The sequence below is a fragment of the Mus caroli genome, unplaced genomic scaffold (assembly GCF_978045245.1).
Source record: "Mus caroli unplaced genomic scaffold, Mus_caroli_1 scaffold_8, whole genome shotgun sequence".
NCBI classification, from domain to species: Eukaryota; Metazoa; Chordata; class Mammalia; order Rodentia; family Muridae; genus Mus; species Mus caroli.
In genome coordinates, this window is record NW_028227263.1 from 85,545,307 (window position 1) to 85,564,273 (window position 18,967).

An 18,967-nucleotide genomic window follows, 5' to 3' on the forward strand; every position below is an offset into this window, starting at 1 on the left:
GAACATCCACTCCTGTGTTTGCTAGGCCCCTGCATAGTCTCACAAGAGACAGCTATATTTGGGTCCTTTCAGCAAAATTTTGCTAGTGTATGCAATGGTAATCACGTTTAGAAGCTGATTATGGGATGGATTCCTAGATACGGCAGTCTCTAGATGGTCGATCCTTTCATCACAGATCCAAACTTTGTCTCTGTAACTCCTTCCATGGGTGTTTTGTTCCCAATTCTAAGAAGGGGCACAATGTCCACATTTTGGTCTTCATTCTTCTTGAGTTTCATGCGTTTTGCAAATTGTATCTTATATCTTGGGTATCCTAAGTTTTGGGCTAATATCCACTTATCAGTGAATACATATGGTGTGAGTTCCTTTGTGATTGTGTTACCTCACTCAAGATGATGCCCTCCAGGTCCATCCATTTGAGTAGGAATTTCAAAAATTCATTCTTTTTAATAGCTGAGTAGTACTCCATTGTGTAAATGTACCATAATTTCTGTATCCATTCCTCTGTTGAGGGACATCTGGGTTCTTTCCAGCTTCTGGCTATTATAAATAGGGCTGCTATGAACATAGTGGAGCATGTGTCCTTCTTACCGGTTGGGACATCTTCTGGATATATGCCCAGGAGAGGTATTGCTGGATCCTCCGGTAGTACTATGTCCAATTTTCTGAGGAACCGCCAGACTGATTTCCAGAGTGGTTGTACAAGCTTGCAATCCCACAAACAATGGAGGAGTGTTCCTCTTTCTCCACATCCTCGCCAGCATCTGCTGTCACCTGAATTTTTGATCTTAGCCATTCTGACTTGTGTGAGGTGGAATCTCAGGGTTGTTTTGATTTGCATTTCCCTGATGATTAAGGATGTTGAACATTTTTTCAGGTGCTTCTCTGCCATTTGGTATTCTTCAGGTGAGAATTCTTTGTTCAGTTCTGAGCCCCATTTTTAATGGGGTTATTTGACTTTCTGGAGTCCACCTTCTTGAGTTCCTTATATATATTGGATATTAGACCCTTATCTGATTTAGGATAGGTAAAGATCCTTTCCCAATTTGTTGGTGGTTTTTTTGTCTTATTGATGGCGTCTTTTGCCTTACAGAAGCTTTGCAGTTTCATGAGGTCCCACATGTCAATTCTCGATCTTACAGCACAAGCCATTGCTGTTCTATTCAAGAATTTTTCCCCTGTGCACATACCTTCAAGGCTTTTCCCCACTTTCTCCTCTATAAGTTTCAGTGTCTCTGGTTTTATGTGAAGTTCCTTGATCCACTTAGACTTGACCTTAGTACAAGGAGATAGGAATGGATCGATTCGCATTCTTCTACATGTTAACAACCAGTTGTGCCAGCACCATTTGTTGAAAATGCTGTCTTTCTTCCATTGGATAGTTTTAGCTCCCTTGTCGAAGATCAAGTGACCATAGGTGTGTGGGTTCATTTCTGGGTCTTCAATTCTATTCCATTGGTCTATTTGTCTGTCACTATACCAGTACCACACAGTTTTTATCACAATTGCTCTGTAGTAAAGCTTTAGGTCTGGCATGGTGATTCCAACAGAGGTTCTTTTATCCTTGAGAAGAGTATTTGCTATCCTAGGTTTTTTGTTATTCCAGATGAATTTGGAGATTGCACTTTCTAATTCGTTGAAGAATTGAGTTGGAATTTTGATGGGGATTGCATTGAATCTGTAGATTGCTTTTGGCAAGATAGCCATTTTTAAAATGTTGATCCTGCCAATCCATGAGCATGGGAGATCTTTCCATCTTCTGAGATATTGTAGAATTTCTTTCTTCAGAGACTTGAAGATTTTATTATACAGATCTTTCACTTCCTTAGTTAGAGTCACGCCAAGATATTTTATATTATTTGTGACTATTGAGAAGGGTGTTGTTTCACTAATTTCTTTCTCAGCCTGTTTATTCTTTGTGTAGAGAAAGGCCATTGCTTTATTTGAGTTAATTTTATATCCAGCTACTTCACCAAAGCTGTTTATCAGGTTTAGGAGTTCTCTGGTGGAATTTTTAGGGTCACTTATATATACTATCATATCATCTGCAAAAAGTGATATTTTGACTTCATCTTTTCCAATTTGTATCCCTTTGATCTCCTTTTGTTGTCGAATTGCTCTGGCTAGGACTTCAAGTACTATGTTGTATAGGTATGGAGAAAGTGGACAGCCTTGTCTAGTCCCTGATTTTAGAGGGATTGCTTCAAGCTTCTCACCATTTACTTTGATGTTGGCTACTGGTTTGCTGTAGATTGCTTTTATCATGTTTAGGTATGGGCCTTGAATTCCTGATCTTTCCAAGCCTTTTATCATGAATGGGTGTTGGATCTTGTCAAATGCTTTTTCCACATCTAACGAGATGACCATGTGGTTTTTGTCTTTGAGTTTGTTTATATACTGGATTAAGTTGATGGATTTCCGTATATTGAACCATCCCTGCATCCCTGGGATGAAACCTACTTGGTCAGGATGGATGATTGTTTTGATGTGTTCTTGGATTCGGTTAGCAAGAACTTTATTGAGTATTTTTGCATCAATATTCATAAGGGATATTGGTCTGAAGTTTTCTATCTTTGTTGGGTCTTTTTGTGGTTTAGGTATCAGAGTAATTGTGGCTTCATAGAATGAGTTGGGTAGAGTACCTTCTGTTTCTATTTTGTGGAATAGTTTGTGAAGAAATGGGATTAGATCTTCTTTGAAGGTCTGATAGAACTCTGAACTAAACCCATCTGGTCCTGGGCTTTTTTTTGGTTGGGAGACTATTAATGACTGCTTCTATTTCTTTGTGGGATATAGGGCTGTTTAGATCATTAACCTGATCTTGGTTCAACTTTGGTACCTGGTATCTGTCTAGGAGCTTCTCCATTTCATCCAAGTTCTCCAGTTTTGTTGAGTATAGCCTTTGGTAGAAGGATCTGATGGTGTTTTGGATGTCTTCAGGATCTGTTGTTATGTCTCCTTTTTCATTTCTGATTTTGTTAATTAGAATGCTTTCCCTGTGCCCTCTAGTGAGTCTGGCTAAGGGTTTATCTATCTTGTTGGTTTTCTCAAAGAACCAGCTCCTTGATTGGTTGATTCTTTAAATAGTTCTTCTTTTTTCCACTTGATTGATTTCGCCCCTGAGTTTGATTATTTCCTGCCATCTACTCCTCTTGGGTGAATTTGCTTCCTTTTGTTCTAGTGCTTTTAGGTTTGTTGTCAAGCTGCTAATGTGTGCTCTTTCTAGTTTCTTTTTGGAGGCACTCAGAGCTATGAGTTTTCCTCCTTGAAATGATTTCATTGCATCCCATAAGTTTGGGTATGTTGTGGCTTCATTTTCATTGAACTCTAAAAAGTCCTTAATTTCTTTCTTTATTCCTTCCTTAACCAAGGTATCATTAAGAAGAGTGTTGTTCAGTTTCCACGTGAATGTTGGCTTTCTATTATTTATTTTGTTATTGAAGATCAGCCTTAGTCCATGGTGATCTGTAGGATGCATGGGACAATTTCAATATTTTTGGATCTGTTGAGTCCTCTTTTATGCCCAATTACGTGGTCAATTTTGGAGAAGTTACCATGAGGTGCTGAGAAGAAGGTATATCCTTTTGTTTTAGGGTAAAATGTTCTGTAGATATCTGCCAGATCCATTTGATCCATAACTTCTGTTAGTTTCACTGTGTCCCTGTTTAGTTTCTGTTTCCATGATCTGTCCATTGGTGAAAGTGGTGTGTTGAAGTCTCCCACTATTATTGTATGAGGTGCAATGTGTGCTTTGAGACTTACTAAAGCTTCTTTAATGAATGAGGCTGCCTTTGTATTTGGAGCATAGATATTCAGGATTGATAGTTCCTCTTGGAGGATTTTACCTTTGATGAGTATGAAGTGCCCCTCACTGTCTTTTTTGATGACTTTGGGTTGGAAGTCAATCTTATCAGATATTAGAATGGCTACTCCAGCTTGTTTCTTCATACCATTTGCTTGGAAAATTGTTTTCCAGCCTTTCATTCTGAGGCAGTGTCTATCTTTTTCTCTGAGATGAGTTTCCTGTAAGCAGCAAAATGTTGGGTCTTGTTTGTGTAGCCAGTTTGTTAGTCTATGTCTTTTTATCGGGGAGTTGAGTCCATTGATATTAAGAGATATTAAGGAAAAGTAATTGTTGTTTCCTGTTATTTTTGTTGTTAAAGTTGGCATTCTGTTCTTGTGGCTGTCTTCTATTAGGTTTGTTGAGGGATTACCTTCTTGTTGTTTCTAGGGCGTGGTTCCCGTCCTTGTATTGGTTTTTTTCTGTTATTATCCTTTGAAGGGCTGGATTCCTGGAGAGATAATGTGTGAATTTGGTTTTGTCGTGGAATACTTTGGTTTCTCCATCTATGTTAATTGAGAGTTTGGCTGGGTATAGTAGCCTGGGCTGGAATTTGTGTTCTTTTAGTGTCTGTATAACATCTGTCTAGGATCTTCTGGCTTTCATAGTCTCTGGTGAAAAATCTGGTGTAATTCTGATAGGCTTGCCTTTATATGTTACTTGGCCTTTTTCTCTTACTGCTTTTAGAATTCTATCTTTATTTAGTGCATTTGTTGTTCTGATTATTATGTGTCGGGAGGTATTTCTTTTCTGGTCCAGCCTATTTGGAGTTCTGTAGGCTTCTTGTATGTTCATGGGCATCTCTTTCTTTAGATTTGGGAAGTTTTCTTCTATAATTTTGTTGAAGATGTTTGCTGGTTCTTTGAGTTGAAAATCTTCATTCTCATCCACTCCTATTATCCGTAGGTTTGGTCTTCTCATTGTGTCCTGTTTTTCCTGGATGTTTTAAGTTAGGATCTTTTTGCATTTTCCATTTTCCTTGATTGTTGTGCCGATGTTCTCTATGGAATCTTCTTCACCTGAGATTCTCTCTTCCATCTCTTGTATTCTGTTGCTGATGCTGGTATCTATGGTTCCAGATTTCTTTCCTAGGGTTTCTATCTCCAGTGTTGCCTCATTTTGGGTTTTCTTTATTGTGTCTACTTCACTTTTTAGGTCTAGTATGGTTTTGTTCATTTCCATCATCTGATTGGATGTGTTTTCCTGTTTCTCTTTAAGGACTTCTACCAGTTTGGTTGTGTTTTCCTGTTTTTCTTTAAGGACTTGTAACTCTTTAGCCATTTTCTCCTGTAGTTCTTTAAAGCCCTTCTTGATTTCCTCTACCATCATCATGAGATATGCTTTTAAATCCAGGTCTAGCTTTTCAGGTGTGTTGGGGTGCCCTGGACTGGGCAAATTGGGAGTGCTGGGTCCTGATGATGGTGAGTGGTCTTGGTTTCTGTTAGTAAGATTCTTACGTTCACCTCTTGCCATCTGGTAATCTCTGGAGTTGTTTTCGTTGTCTCTGTTCAGAGGTTGTTCTTCTGGTGATTCTGAGTATCATCTGTCAGCAGACCTGGGAGACAGGCTCTCTCCTCTGAGTTTCAGTGGTTAGAGCACTCCCTGCTGACAAGCTTTCCTCTTAAAGGGAAGGTGTACAGATATCTGGCGTTTGGACCTCCTCCTGGCCCAAGAAGTAGGCCGAAAACAGGACCTTTCCAAGATGATGTGTTGTTTTGGCAGGTCACAGAAGCTGTCAGCTCCTGTGGTTCACACTCTCAGCTGTGCAGACTAAGTTCCTAAGTTCAGTGGAGTCCTGGATCCAAGATGTGCTCCCTGTTCCTGAGGCAGAGGTCTCCTGTGCAGGGCAGACCACTGTCTCCAGCTGGGAGGGTGCAGGATGTCTGCGGCCCCAAAAGAGTGCTGCCTCAGTGGCTCTGTGGCTCCCGCCTGTCCCAGAAGCTGTCTGCCTCTGTGGTCCTCACTCTCACCTGTGCAGACTAAGTTCGGTGGAATCCCGGAGCTAAGATGGTGCTCCCTGCAGGGCGCATCACTGTCCTCTGGCTGGGAGGGTGCCGGATGTCTGCAGCCCCAAAAGGGTGCTGCCTCAGCGGCTCTGTGGCTCCCGCCTGTCCCAGAAGCTGTCTGCCTCTGTGGTCCTCACTCTCACCTGTGCAGACTAAGTTCGGCGGAGCCCCGGAGCCAAGATGGCGCTCCCTGCAGGGCGGATCACTGTCCTCCGGCTGGGCGGATATTTCTCTTCTAAAATTATCTCCAGTTAATATATTTTCACTATTCTTATAATTTAAGATATGGTGTATTATGTGGTAAATAGCTTTATGATATTAGAAACAAGTATGCCTTTAGATAATTTAAGTGCATTTTTTGCCAGTTGTAATGTGCAAAAACATATGAATAAATATTATTGAATATTTTCCAAATAAGTATATGACTTCAGAATATTAGCACAGGAAGATTAATAAAGGTTCAGTACTGGTGTGCATTTGATAGCCCATTTTTACAAGCTGATGTTCTCAGAAAGAAATGGAGGCTCTGTTATAGGTACTTTTAGCCAGATCCAGGGTCAAAGGCAAATAAGTACTGGACAGTTTTCTTTTTTTTATTTAGAGCCAGTAACCAAACAATAAATACATAATATTTTGCTGTTTCTCCTTCTATTTCATCTTTATTTTCGTTCCTGATGCAACAGGCAGGGAGGAGGGAGAAGAGATAGAGGAGCTTTGATGGCAAAATCTCCATGGTAACAACAGGCTTTGCTTTCTTCGTCATTTTTGTGATCTCTCTCCTCATTGGTCAAAATTTTTTTTTCTCTATTTTCCTAACTATACAAAGCCATTCTGCGTCAGCCAGGACTAAAGAAACGTATTCACGTAAACATTTTCCAGTCATGCTCCTGGTTGGTGTTTAGCTAACAGGTCAGACCAGGCTTTTGCCAGAGATTGACTGTAAACTACTTCTCAGAGAAGGAGGGTTGCTCTGGAAACCTGCAGATGAAAATGAAAAGAAAACGTCATCATGGTCAGGTAACTTGCTATGATTCTTCACATTTCTTCTCTGAATGAAACTGCTCCTATTTTCTGTGCAAGGTATTTGATATTGTTTCTATTCATTGCTTCAGTCTTTAGAGCTATCATTCAGCACTAATCCTTGGAGTTCTGCTTCATCTGCAAAGATGGAGTATTACATCCGGCTTCAGTATCTGACAGTGACAGGCAACTTGTTGCTCCTTAATCTGCTTTAGGGGAGCAGATCTATAAAGGATTTTTATATTATGACAATAGTTCTCCCTTGTCACTATGAGATTTTCTGAAATATTTTCTGACATCCAATTACCTGGTATGCCAGTGCCCTCTGATAATACTAACTATGAAATATTATAATTCTCCTTTATTATCATCTTGTCAAAATCAACAGTCTTAGATGTTTTACATTAGTATTCAATCAAAGTTTTAACATAGGTTTAAATTGTTACTCTTGGGAACAAATATAGTTCTATGTTCATAATTACATATCCACTGAGTCCATTCTTTAAGTACAGTCAAAGCAAAGAGTTTGCATATACTTCAATTAAAATGGTTAATATATCACAATTTCTATTCTTTTTTGAATATCAACTTTGCATATCAACTTACTAAGGATTCCAACCACCACCCAGTTTCCATGCATGATATAATGCTTGTTATGTATATTGTATTGTGTTAATAAATGCTTAATATTGCTGAATTTTTAAATAGTAATTATTAATTACCATCCTATGGGTTTTATATGTTCTGTGGTCATTTCATAAAATTCACTACTCTGTTCTTGTGCCTAATTTAAGATCCTCAATTTCATTTAATTTTATCTAAATATTGATATGTAGAAGAATCAATTGGTAATAATAGATTGAATTAATCATGCTTTATTTTATTTGGTTTATATTTATTATTGGTTTCTCATCTGTCTTGAACTTCCTAACATTTGTTTAGAACAGACAATATTCTTTTAAAATCTTTATCAGGTTTATCATCTTTATTGTCCTGGAAAATATGTATTTAACTATAGGGTTGTGACTCAGTAATTTCTCTTATTTTTCTACCATCATATGTATTTTTTTTACTTCTATGTATCTAACTTAATGCTAAACATTGAGGATTTATCAGATTGTGAGGACATTTAAGAGAAATGAATGTGCATCTGAATAGCCATGCATGGAATTTTAGTTGAAAATAGATGAAAAGACAGAGGTTTTAGTACAATTCTTGGAAGCTTTATTGTGTATTCTATATGTGAAAGCTAACAAGATGTCTGAGAAAGATTACAAAAGCCTTTTTTTCTTTTTCTATACGAAGTACAGATATATAAAAGCATATATATATATAATTGTTGAGTCCCTAATATTTAAACTCTGAGTGGCAGTGATAGAAATGTGTGCCTTTATAGTAATTTTAGCTGCAGATTCCTAGAGGAAGGATTTTAAATATACAAAATCTGTTATCAATATTTTATTTACATTCTTGATCTGAATGAAAAGTAGTATTCTGTTTCTCAATATGCTAACTATTTTAAATATGGGGCTTGGATATATAAATACAGGACTAATAAAAATTCACCCTCCTTGGAAAATAGCTCAAATAATTTCAATAATTACCACTAAAGATGGTGGGGAAAATTAAGATAAAATCCTAGTCACTTGTGAAGCAGTTATGTTTCACAGTAAGTAGTGCTTTCAATGTTTATCTGCCACCACATTTTATAAGTGTATGAGGGTTTTGCATATAACCAATGTTTTAATTGTATTAAATGGCCAGTAAAGAGGAGCCAGCAATCTTTGTGGGTTTTATGAGTCACTTTACAAATACTTGTGATAAAATAATTCATAGTCTCCAGTGCAAAAATACTAGGTATCATTTGGTTAAATGTAATACAAAGTGACATCTTCTAGATTTGTGTTTATTCTTATAAACTATTTTGATATTCCATGTCTATTAAGTTAGTTGTCCATTTCCTAATTTACAACATTTGCTTCACATTTACCTTACGATCAAAAATATTTTTTTCAATAAGGCTTTTCCAGAGTTCTATTAGAAAATAGCTTCAGGGTTCAGCAAACAGTTGTAGTGAAAAATGTCCGGTGTCATTTATATTACACTATTTAAAGCTCAGAGATTCTTGAAAACAGGGGAGTTAGAAAAGAAGGAAGAGATAGAACAATTAATCCAGTTGCTTTCTAATTGTATATTTCAAACAAACTAGCAGCCATCTTGTGCAATCTTCTGTGCAACCTGAAATATTCAAGCTGGGCTTCTTGTGTGTGTACATTTCCTTATTAAATGAAAGGAAAAGCATGAAATCCTCACTCTTATATCCACATGCTCATAAAATTTATTGTAGAAATGTCTACACATCTGAATGTATCCTAGTAAGATACAGGAAAATAGAGGCCTGGCAAGATTATGGAAGGTTGACTCTGTCATGTGTTCTGTAAGAGTGTCTTTAGGCTTAGTGGGTAATGATTTTCTGGGAATCTTCTTTTCTGAGTCCACACAGTCCAGAAAATAAGCAATCAAAAGTTCTCTGAAAGTTTTCCCAAAAAACTCAAGATTTACATAGGGAGAACCTGTGTTAAGGTCAATATCAAATTGCTATATTAATGTTAACTGGGTGACATTCCTTCTAACTCTACTTATTGGAAATGAAAATGTAGATTTATCCTTTTATTTCAAAAAAAATTTATTAGGTATTTTCATTACTTACATTTCAAAGGCTATTTCAAAAGTCCCCTATACACACCCCCCCACACACACACCCGGCTCCACAACCCACCCTCTCCTGCTTCATGGCTCTGGCATTCCCCTGTCCTGGGGCATATAATCTTTGCAAGATTAAGACCTCTCCTCCCAGTGATGGCTGACTAGGCCATCTCTGCCACATATGCAGTTAGAGACACGAGCTCTTGGGGGTACTGGTTGGTTCATATTGTTAATCCTCCTTTGGGGCTGCAGAAACTTTCAGCTCCTTGGGTAATTTTTCTAGCTCCTCCATTGGGGGCCCTGTGTTCCATAAAAGAGATGACTGTGAGTATCCACTTCTGCATTCACCAGGCACTAGCATAGCCTCACAAGAGACAGCTATATCAGGGTCCTGACAGCAAAATTTGCTGGGAAATGCAATAATGTCTGGGTTTGGTGGCTGTTTATTGGATGGATCCCCAGGTGGGACAAACTCTGGATGTACCTTCCTTCTGTCTCAGCTCCAAACTTTGTCTCTGTAGCTCCTTCCATGGGTATTTTGTTCCTGTTTCTAAAAAGGAACAGAATATCCACACGTTGGTCTTCCCTCTTCTTGAGTTTCATGTGTTTTGCAAATTGTATCTTGGGTATCCTAAGTTTCTGTGCTAATATCCACTTATCACTGGGTGCATATCATGTGAGTTCTTTTGTGATTGGGTTCCCTCAGTCAGAAAAATATCCTCCAGTTCAATCCATTTGCCCAAGAATTTCATAAATTCATTGTTTTTTAATAGCTGAGTAGCACTCCATTGTGTAAATGTACCACATTTTCTGTATCCATTCATGTGTTTAGGGACATCTTGGTTTTTTCCAACTTCTGGATGTTATAAATAAGGCTGCTATGAACATAGGGGATCATGTATCCTTATTACAAATTGGAATATGATCTGGGCACATTCCAAGGAGTGGTATTGCTGGTTCTCCCAATAAAACTATGTCCAAATTTCTGAGGAACCACCAGACTGATTTCCAGAGTGGTTGTTACAGCCCGCATTCCAACCAGCAATAGACTAGTGTTTCTCTTTCACCACATCCTCACCAGCATCTGCTGTCACATGAATTTTTGATCTTAGACATTCTGACTGGTGTGAGGCAGATTCTCAGGGTCGTTTTGATTTGCATGATTAAGGATGATGGTCATTTTTTCAGGTGCTTCTTAGTTATTCGGTACTTCTCAGTTGAGAATTCTTTGTTTAGCTCCATACCCCATTTTCTGATGGGAGTATTTGACTTTTTGGAGTCCAGCATCTTGAGTTCTTTGTACATATTGGATATTAGTCCCCTAACAGATTAAAGCTTGGTAAAGATCCTTTCCAAATCTCTTGGTGGACTTTTGACTTATTGACACTGTCTTTTGCCTAACAGAAGCTTAGCAATTTATGAGGTCCCATTTGTCAATTCTGGATCTTACAGCATAAGCCATTGCTGTTCTATTCAGGAATTTTCCCCTGTGCCCACATATTTGATGCTTTTCCCCACTTTCTCCTCTATAAGTTTTAGTGTCTCTGGTTGTATGTGGAGAGTTTCTTGATTAGACTTGAGCTTTGAAAAAGGATATAAGAATAGAATAATTTGCATTCTATCTTTTTGTGGTTTGGGTTTTTCTTTTTTTTGTTTTTTGTTTTTGCTTTTGTTTGTTTTGTTTTTGTTTTTGTTTTGTTTTTTTTTTTCGAGAAAGTTTTTTTTTTTTTTTTTTTTTTTTTTTTCTGTGTAGTCCTGGCTATCCTGGAACACATTTTTTAGACAAGGCTGGCCTCGAACTCATAAATCCACCTGCCTCTGCCTCCCAAGCATTAATCCCAGCATTAAAGGTATACACCACCACCACCACCACCATCACCACCACCACCACCACCACCAGGCACAATTTGCATTCTTGTACATGACAACATCCAGTTGAGGCGGCACCATTTGTTGAAAATGCTGTCTTTTGTCCACTCGATGGTTTTAGCTCCTATGTCAAAGATCAATTGACCATAGGTGTGTAGGTTCCTTTCTGGGTCTTCAGTTCTATTCAACTGATATACCTGTCTGCCACTGTACCAGTACCATGCTATGTAGTACAGTTTGAGGTCAGGCATGGTGATTCCACCAGAGGTTCTTTTATTGTTCAGAATAGGTTTTGCTATCCTAGATTTTTTGTTATTCCTGATGAATTTGGAAATTGCCATTTTTTACTATGTGAAGAATTCTGTTGGAATTTTGGTGGGGATTACATTGAATCTGTAGATGGCTTTCAGCAAGATGGCCATTTTTACTATATTTATCCTGCCAATCCATGAGCATGGAGGATCTTTCCATCTTCTAAAATCTTCTATGATTTTGTTCTTCAGAGACTTGAAGTACTTATCATACAGAACTTTGACATCCATAATTAGAGTCACACCACAGTATTTTACATTATTTGTGACTATTGTGAAGGGTGTTCTTTCTCTAATTTTTTATCGGCCTGTTGATCCTTTGTGTATAGAAAGGACACTGATTTGTTTGAGTTAAATTTATAGCCACCTATAGCACTGAAGCTGTTTATCAGGATTAGGAGTTCTCTGGTGGAATTTTTAGGGTCAATTATATATACTATCATATCATCTGCAAATAGTGTTATTTGGACTTCTTTCTTTCCAGTTTGTATCCCCTGATCTCCTTTTATTGTCTAATTGCTCTGGATAGGACTTCAAGTACTACCTTGAATCAGTAGGGAGAAAGTGGCAGACTTGTCTAATCCCTGATTTTAGTGGGATTGCTTCAAGTTTCTTTACATTAATTTTGATGTTGGCGACTGGTTTGCTGTAGACTGCTTTTATTTTGTTTAGGTATGGGCCTTGAATTACTGATCTTTCCAATACTTTTATTATGAAAGGATGATGGATTTTGTCAAATGCTTTCTCAGCATCTAATGAGATGATCATGTGGTTTTTGTCTTTGAGTTTGTTTATATAGTGGATTACATTGGTACTTTTCCATATATTAAACTATTCCTGCATCCTGGTGATGAAGCCCACTTGATCATGATGGATGAATGTTGTGATGTGTTCTTGGATTCAGTTACTAGGAATTTTATTGAGTATTTTTGCATCGATGTTCCTAAGAGAAATTGGTCTGAAGTTCTCTCTTATTGTTGGGTCTTTATGTGCTTTAGATATCACAGTAATTGTGGCTTCATAGAATGAATTGGGTAGAGTGTCTTCTGTTTCTACTTTGTGGAATAGTTTGAAGAGAAATGAAATTAGGCCTTCTTTGATGGTCTGATAGAACTCTGCATTAACCCATCTGGTTCTAGTCTTTTTTGGTTGGTAGACTATTAATAACTGCTCCTATTTCTTTAGGGGAAATGGGACTATTTAAATCATTAATCTGATCCTACCTAATCCTGATACTACCTAGTATTTTTCTAGGAAATTGTCCATTTCATCCATGTTTTACAGTTCTGTTGAGTATAGCCTTTTGTACTAGGATCTGATGATATTTTGGATTTCCTCAAGTTTTGTTATTATGACTTCTTTTTCATTTCTGATTTTTAAAAGTAGGATATTGACCTTCTGCCGTCCAGCTTGTCTGGTTAAGGGGTTGTCTACTTAAATTTCCTCAAAAAAACAGCTCCTGGTTTGGTTGATTCTTTGTATAGTTCTTCTTGTTTCTAATTGGTTGATTTCAACCCTAAGTTTGATTATTTCCTGCTGTCTACTCCTTTGCTTTCTTTTGATCTAGAGCTTTTAGATGTGCTGTCAAGCTGCTAGTGTATGCTTTCTCTAGTTTCATTTTGGCAACACTCAGAGCTATGAGTTTTCCTCTTAGGACTGCTTCATTGTGTCCTGTAAGTTTGGGTATGTTGAGGCTTCATTTCCACTAAACTCTAAAAAGTCATTAATCTCTTTCTTTATTTCTTCCTTGACCAAATTATCATTGAGTACATTGTTGTTCGACTTCCAAGTGAATGCTGGCTTTCTATGATTTATGTTGTTATTGAAGATCAGCATTATTGCCTGCTGATCTGATAGGATGCATAGGATCATTTTAATATTTTTATATCTTTTGTGGACTGTTTTGTGACCAATATATGGTCAATTTTGCGGAAAATTAAATGAGCTCCTGAGAAGAAGGTATATCCTTTTGTTTTAGGATAAAATGTCCTGTAGATATCTGTTAAATCCATTTGTTTAATAACTTCTGTTAGTTTCAATGTTTCTCTGTTAAGTTTCTGTTTCCAGAATCTGACCATTGGTGAGAATGTGGCGTTGAAGTCTCCCACTATTATTGTGTGAGGTGCAATGTGTGAATTGAACTTTACTAATGTTACCTTAATGAATGTGGATGTCCATGCATTTGGAGCATAGATATTCAGAATTGATAGTTCATCTTGAAAGATTTTTTCCTTTGATGTGTATGAAGTGCTCCTCCTTGTCTTTTTTGATAACTTTGAGTTGGAAGTTGATTTTATTCGATATTAGGTTACTCCAGCTTGTTTCTTCAGACAGTTTGCTTGAAAATTGTTTTCTAGCCTTTTACTTTGAAGTAGTGTCTATCTTTGTCCCTGTGGTTGGTTTCCTGTATGCAGCAAAAGGTTGGGTTCTGTTTATGTCACCAGTTTGTAAGTCTATGTCTTATTATTGAATTGAGTCCATTGATATTAAGAGATATTAAGGAAAAGTAATTGTTGCTTCCCGTTATTTTTGTTGTTAGACTTGTGTTTCTATCCCTGTGGGTAACTTCTTTTAGGTTTGTTGAAGGATTCCTTTCTTGCTTTTTCTAGGGCATAATTCCCTTCCTTTTGTTGGAGTTTTCCCCTTAATATCGTTTGAAGGGCTGGATTCATGGAAAGATATTGTATGAATTTAGTTTTGTCATGGAATAGTTTGGTTTCTCCATCTATGGTAATTGAGAGTTTTGCTGGGTATAGTAGCCTGGGCTGTAATTTGTATTCTTTTAGGATCTGTATAACATTTGTTCAGGATCTTCTGGATTTCATAGACTCTGGTGAGAAGTCTGGTATAATTCTAATAGGTCTGCCTTTATATGTTACTTGACTTTTTCCCTTACTGCTTTTAATATTCTATCTTTATTTAGTTCATTTGTTGTTCTGATTACTATGTGTTGGGAGGAATTATTTTTTTTTTTTTTGGTCCAGTCTATTTGGAATTGTGTAGGCTTCTTGTATATTCATGGTAATCTCTTTCTTTAGGTCTGGGTAGGGTTAGTTTTCTTCTATAATTTTGTAGAAGATATTTATTGATTCTTTAAGTAGAAAATCTTGATTCTCCTCTACAACTATAATCCTTAGGTTTGGTCTTCTCATTTTGTTCTGGATTTCTTGGATTATCTGAGTTAGGATCTTTTTGCATTTTGCATTTTTTTAAATTGTTGTGTTAATGTTTTCTCTGGAATCTTCTGCACTTGAGATTCTCTCTTCCTTCTCTTGTATTCTGTTGCTGATGCAACATCTAATTGTATCTATACAAAATCTATGGTTCTTGATTTCTTTCCTACGGGATTTTATCTCCAGAGTTGTCTCCCTTTGGGTTTTCTTTGTCATGTCTACTTCCACTTTTAGATCTAAGATAATTTTGTTCAATTCCATCACCTGTCTGGTTCTGTCTTTCTGTAATTCTTTAAGGGATTTTTGTGTTTCCTCTTTAAGGACTTCAACTTGTTTAACAATATTTTCCTGTAATTCTTTGAGGGATTTTTGTGCTTGCTCTTTAAGGACTTCTGTTTAGCAATGTTCTCCTGCATTTACTTAAGTCAGTAGTTAATGCCCTTCTTTTTTCCCCCCACATTTTTTATTATATATTTTCTTCATTTACATTTCAGATGCTATCCCAAAAGTCCCCTATACCGCTTCCCCGCCTTGCTCCCCTACCCACTTGCTCCCACTTCTTGGCCCTAGCATTCACCTGTCCTGGGGCATATAAAGTTTGCTAGACCAAGTGGTCTCTCTTCCCAATGATGACCAACTAGGCCATCTTCTGCTACATATGGAGTTAGAGACAGGAGCTCTGGGGGTACTGGTTATTTTATATTGTTGTTCCTTCTATAGTGTTGCAGGCCCCTTCAGCTTTTTGGTACTTTCTCTGGCTCCTATATTGGGGACTCTGTTTTCCATCCTATAGATGACTGTTAGCATTCACTTCTGTATTTGCCAGATACTGGCAAAGCCTCACAGGAGACAGCTATATCAGTGTCTCTTCAGCAAAATCTAGCTGGCATATGCAATAGAGTCTGCATTTGGTGGCTGATTATGGGACCATGTCCAGGCTTCTGAGGAACCGCCAGACTGTTTTCCAGAGTGGTTACACCAGTTTTCAATCCCACCATCAATAGAGGAGTGTTACTCTTTCTCCACAACCTTGCCATCATCTGCTGTCACCTGAATTTTTGATGCTAGCCATTCTGATTTTTATGAGGTGGAATCTCAGGATTGTTTTGATTTGCATTTACCTGATTAAGGATGTTGATTACGGATGTTGAACATTTTTCAAGTGCTTCTTAGCCCTTCAGTATTCCTCAGTTGAGAATTTTTTGTTTAGCGCTGTACCCCATTTTTAATGGGGTTATTTGCATTTCTGGAGTTCAGCTCCTTGAGCTCTTTGTATATATTGGATATTAGTCCTCTATCAGATTTAGGATTGGTAAAAATTCTTTCCCAATATGTTCATGGCTTCTTGTCTTATGGACAATATCTTTTGCCCTACAGAAGCTTTGCAATTTTGTGAGGTCCAATTTGTCGATTCTTGATTTTACACCACAGGCCATTGCTGTTCTGTTTAGGAATTTTTTCCCTGTGCCCATATCTTCGAGGGTATTCCCCACTTTCTCTATAAATTTCAGTGTCTCTGTTTTTATGTGGAGTTCTTTGATCCCCTTAGAGTTGAGCTTTGTACAAGGAGATAAGAATGGATCAATTCTCATTCTTCTACATGATAATTGCCAGTTGTGCCAGCACCATTTGTTGAAAATGCTGTCCTTTTTTCCACTGAATGGTTTTAGCTCCCTTGTCAAAGATCAAGTGACCATAGGTGTGTGGGTTCACTTCTGGGGCTCCAATTCTATTCCATTGATCTACATATCTGTTGCTGTACCAGTATCATGCAGTTTTTAATCACAATTGCTCTGTAGTACAGCTTAATGTCAGACATTTTGATTCCACCAGAGATTCTTTTATTGTTAAGAATAATTTTTTCTATACTAGTTTTTTTTTCTAGATGAATTTGCAAATTGCGCTTTCTAAGTCAGTGAAGAATTGAGTTGGAATTTTGATGGGGATGACATTGAATCTCTAGATTGTTTTTGGCATGATAGCCATTTTTACTATATTAACCCTGCCAGTCGATGAGCTTGGGAGATCTTTCCATCTTCTGAGATCTTGAAATTTCTTTCTTCAGAGACATGAAGATCTTCTCATACAGATATTTCACTTCCTTAGTTAGAATAACACCAAGGTATTTTATATTATTTGTGACTATTGTGAAGGGTGTTATTTCCCTAATTTCTTTCTCATCTGGTTTATCCTTTGTGTAGAGAAAGACCACTAATTCGTTTGAGTAAATTTTATATCCAGCTACTGTGCTGCAGCTGTTTATCAGGATTAGAAGTTCTCTGGTGGAATTTTTAGGGTCACTTATATATACTATCATATCATCTGCAAACAGTAATATTCTGACTTCTTCCTTTCCAATTTGTATCCCCTTGATCTCCTTTTGTTGTTGAATTTCTCTGGTTAGGACTTCAAGTACTATATTGAATAGGTAGGGGGAAAATGGTGAGCATTGTCTACTCCCTGATTTTAGTGGGATTGCTTCCAGCTTCTCTCCATTTACTTTGATGTTGGCTACAGGTTTGCTGTAGATTCATTTTATTATGTTTATATATGGGCCTAGAATTCCTGATCTTTCTGAGACTTTTATCATGAAGGGGTGTAGGATTTTGTCAAATGCTTTCTCAGCACATATTGTACCTCACTCAATAATAGTGGGAGACTTCAACACACCACTCTCACCAATGGGCAGATCTTGGAAACAGAAACTAAGGGAGACACATGGACACTAACCGAAGTTATGAAACAAATGGACCTAACAGATATCTACGGAACATATTATCTAAAACAAAAGAATACACCTTTTTCTCAGCAGCACATAGTTCCTCCTCCAAAATTGACCATATAATTGATCCCAAAAGATGCCTCAGCATACAAAAATATTGAAATTATCACATGCATCCTATCAGATCACAGCATAAATATTAGAAAGCTAACATTCACATGGAAACAGAACAACACTCTACTCAATGATAACTTGGTCAAAGAAGAAATAAAGAAAGAAATTAAAGACTTTTTAGGGTTTAATGAAAATGAAGTCACAACATACCTAAACTTATAGGACACAATGAAAACAGTCCTAAGAGGAAAACTAAAAGTCCTGAGTGCCTCCAAAAAGAAAGGAAAGAGAGCATACACTAGCAGTCTGATAGCACATATTGAAGCTCTAGAATGAAAGGAAGCAAATTCACCGAAAAGGAGTAGACAACAGGAAATAATCTAACTCAGAACTGAAATGAACCAATTGGAAACATATAGAACTATTCAAAGAATCAACCAAACCAGGATCTGGTTCTTTGAGAAAATCAACAAGATAGATAAACCCTTAGCCAGACTAACTAGAGGGCACAAGGACAGTATCCTAGTTAACAAAATGAAAAATGAAAAAGGAGACATAACAACAGATCCTGAGGAAATTCAAAACATCATCAGTGCATACTACAAATGGCTGTACTCAAAAAAACTGCAAAACCTTGATGAAATTGATAACTTCCTAGACAGATTCCAGGTACCAAAGTTAAATCAGGATCACATTAATGATTTAAACAGTCCCATTTCCAGAAAGAAGTATAAGCTGAAACCAAAACCAAAAAACCAAAACCAAAACCAAACAAACAAACAAAGAAACAAACAAACCAAAAAAAAAAAAAAAAAAAAAAAGAACCAGATGAGTTTAATGCAGAATTCTATCAGACCTTCAAAGGAGACCTAATTGCAACTTTACTCAAACTATTCCACAAAATTGAAACAGAAGGTACTCCACCCAATTCATTCAATGAAGCCACAATTACTCTAATACTTCACACAAAGATCTAACAAAGAAAGAGAACTTCAGACCAATTTCCCTTATGACTATCAATGCAAAAATACTCAATAAAATCCTCGCAAACCGAATTCAAGAACACATCAAAACGACCATTTATCATGACCAAGTAGGCTTCATCCTAAGGATGCAGGGATGGTTTAATATATGGAAATCCATCAACGTAATCCACTATATAAACAAACTCAAAGACAAGAATCACATGATCATCTCATTACTTC

General features: G+C 37.2%; 1 protein-coding gene across 3 annotated transcripts in view; it reads left to right on the forward strand.

The window, feature by feature from the left end:
- Positions 1-18,967, forward strand: part of LOC115031561 (uncharacterized) — an 89,358-nt gene that overhangs the window by 35,871 nt on the left and 34,520 nt on the right. The window contains exon 1 of one of the 3 annotated variants that reach the window (XM_085841681.1): positions 6,337-6,864. The exons of the other annotated variants lie outside the window; for them this stretch is intronic. Coding sequence (XP_085697807.1) covers positions 6,832-6,864 — 33 coding nt within the window. The 5' untranslated portion in view covers positions 6,337-6,831. Of the gene's footprint in view, positions 1-6,336; positions 6,865-18,967 lie in introns of those variants that run through there. 3 annotated transcript variants of the gene reach the window in all.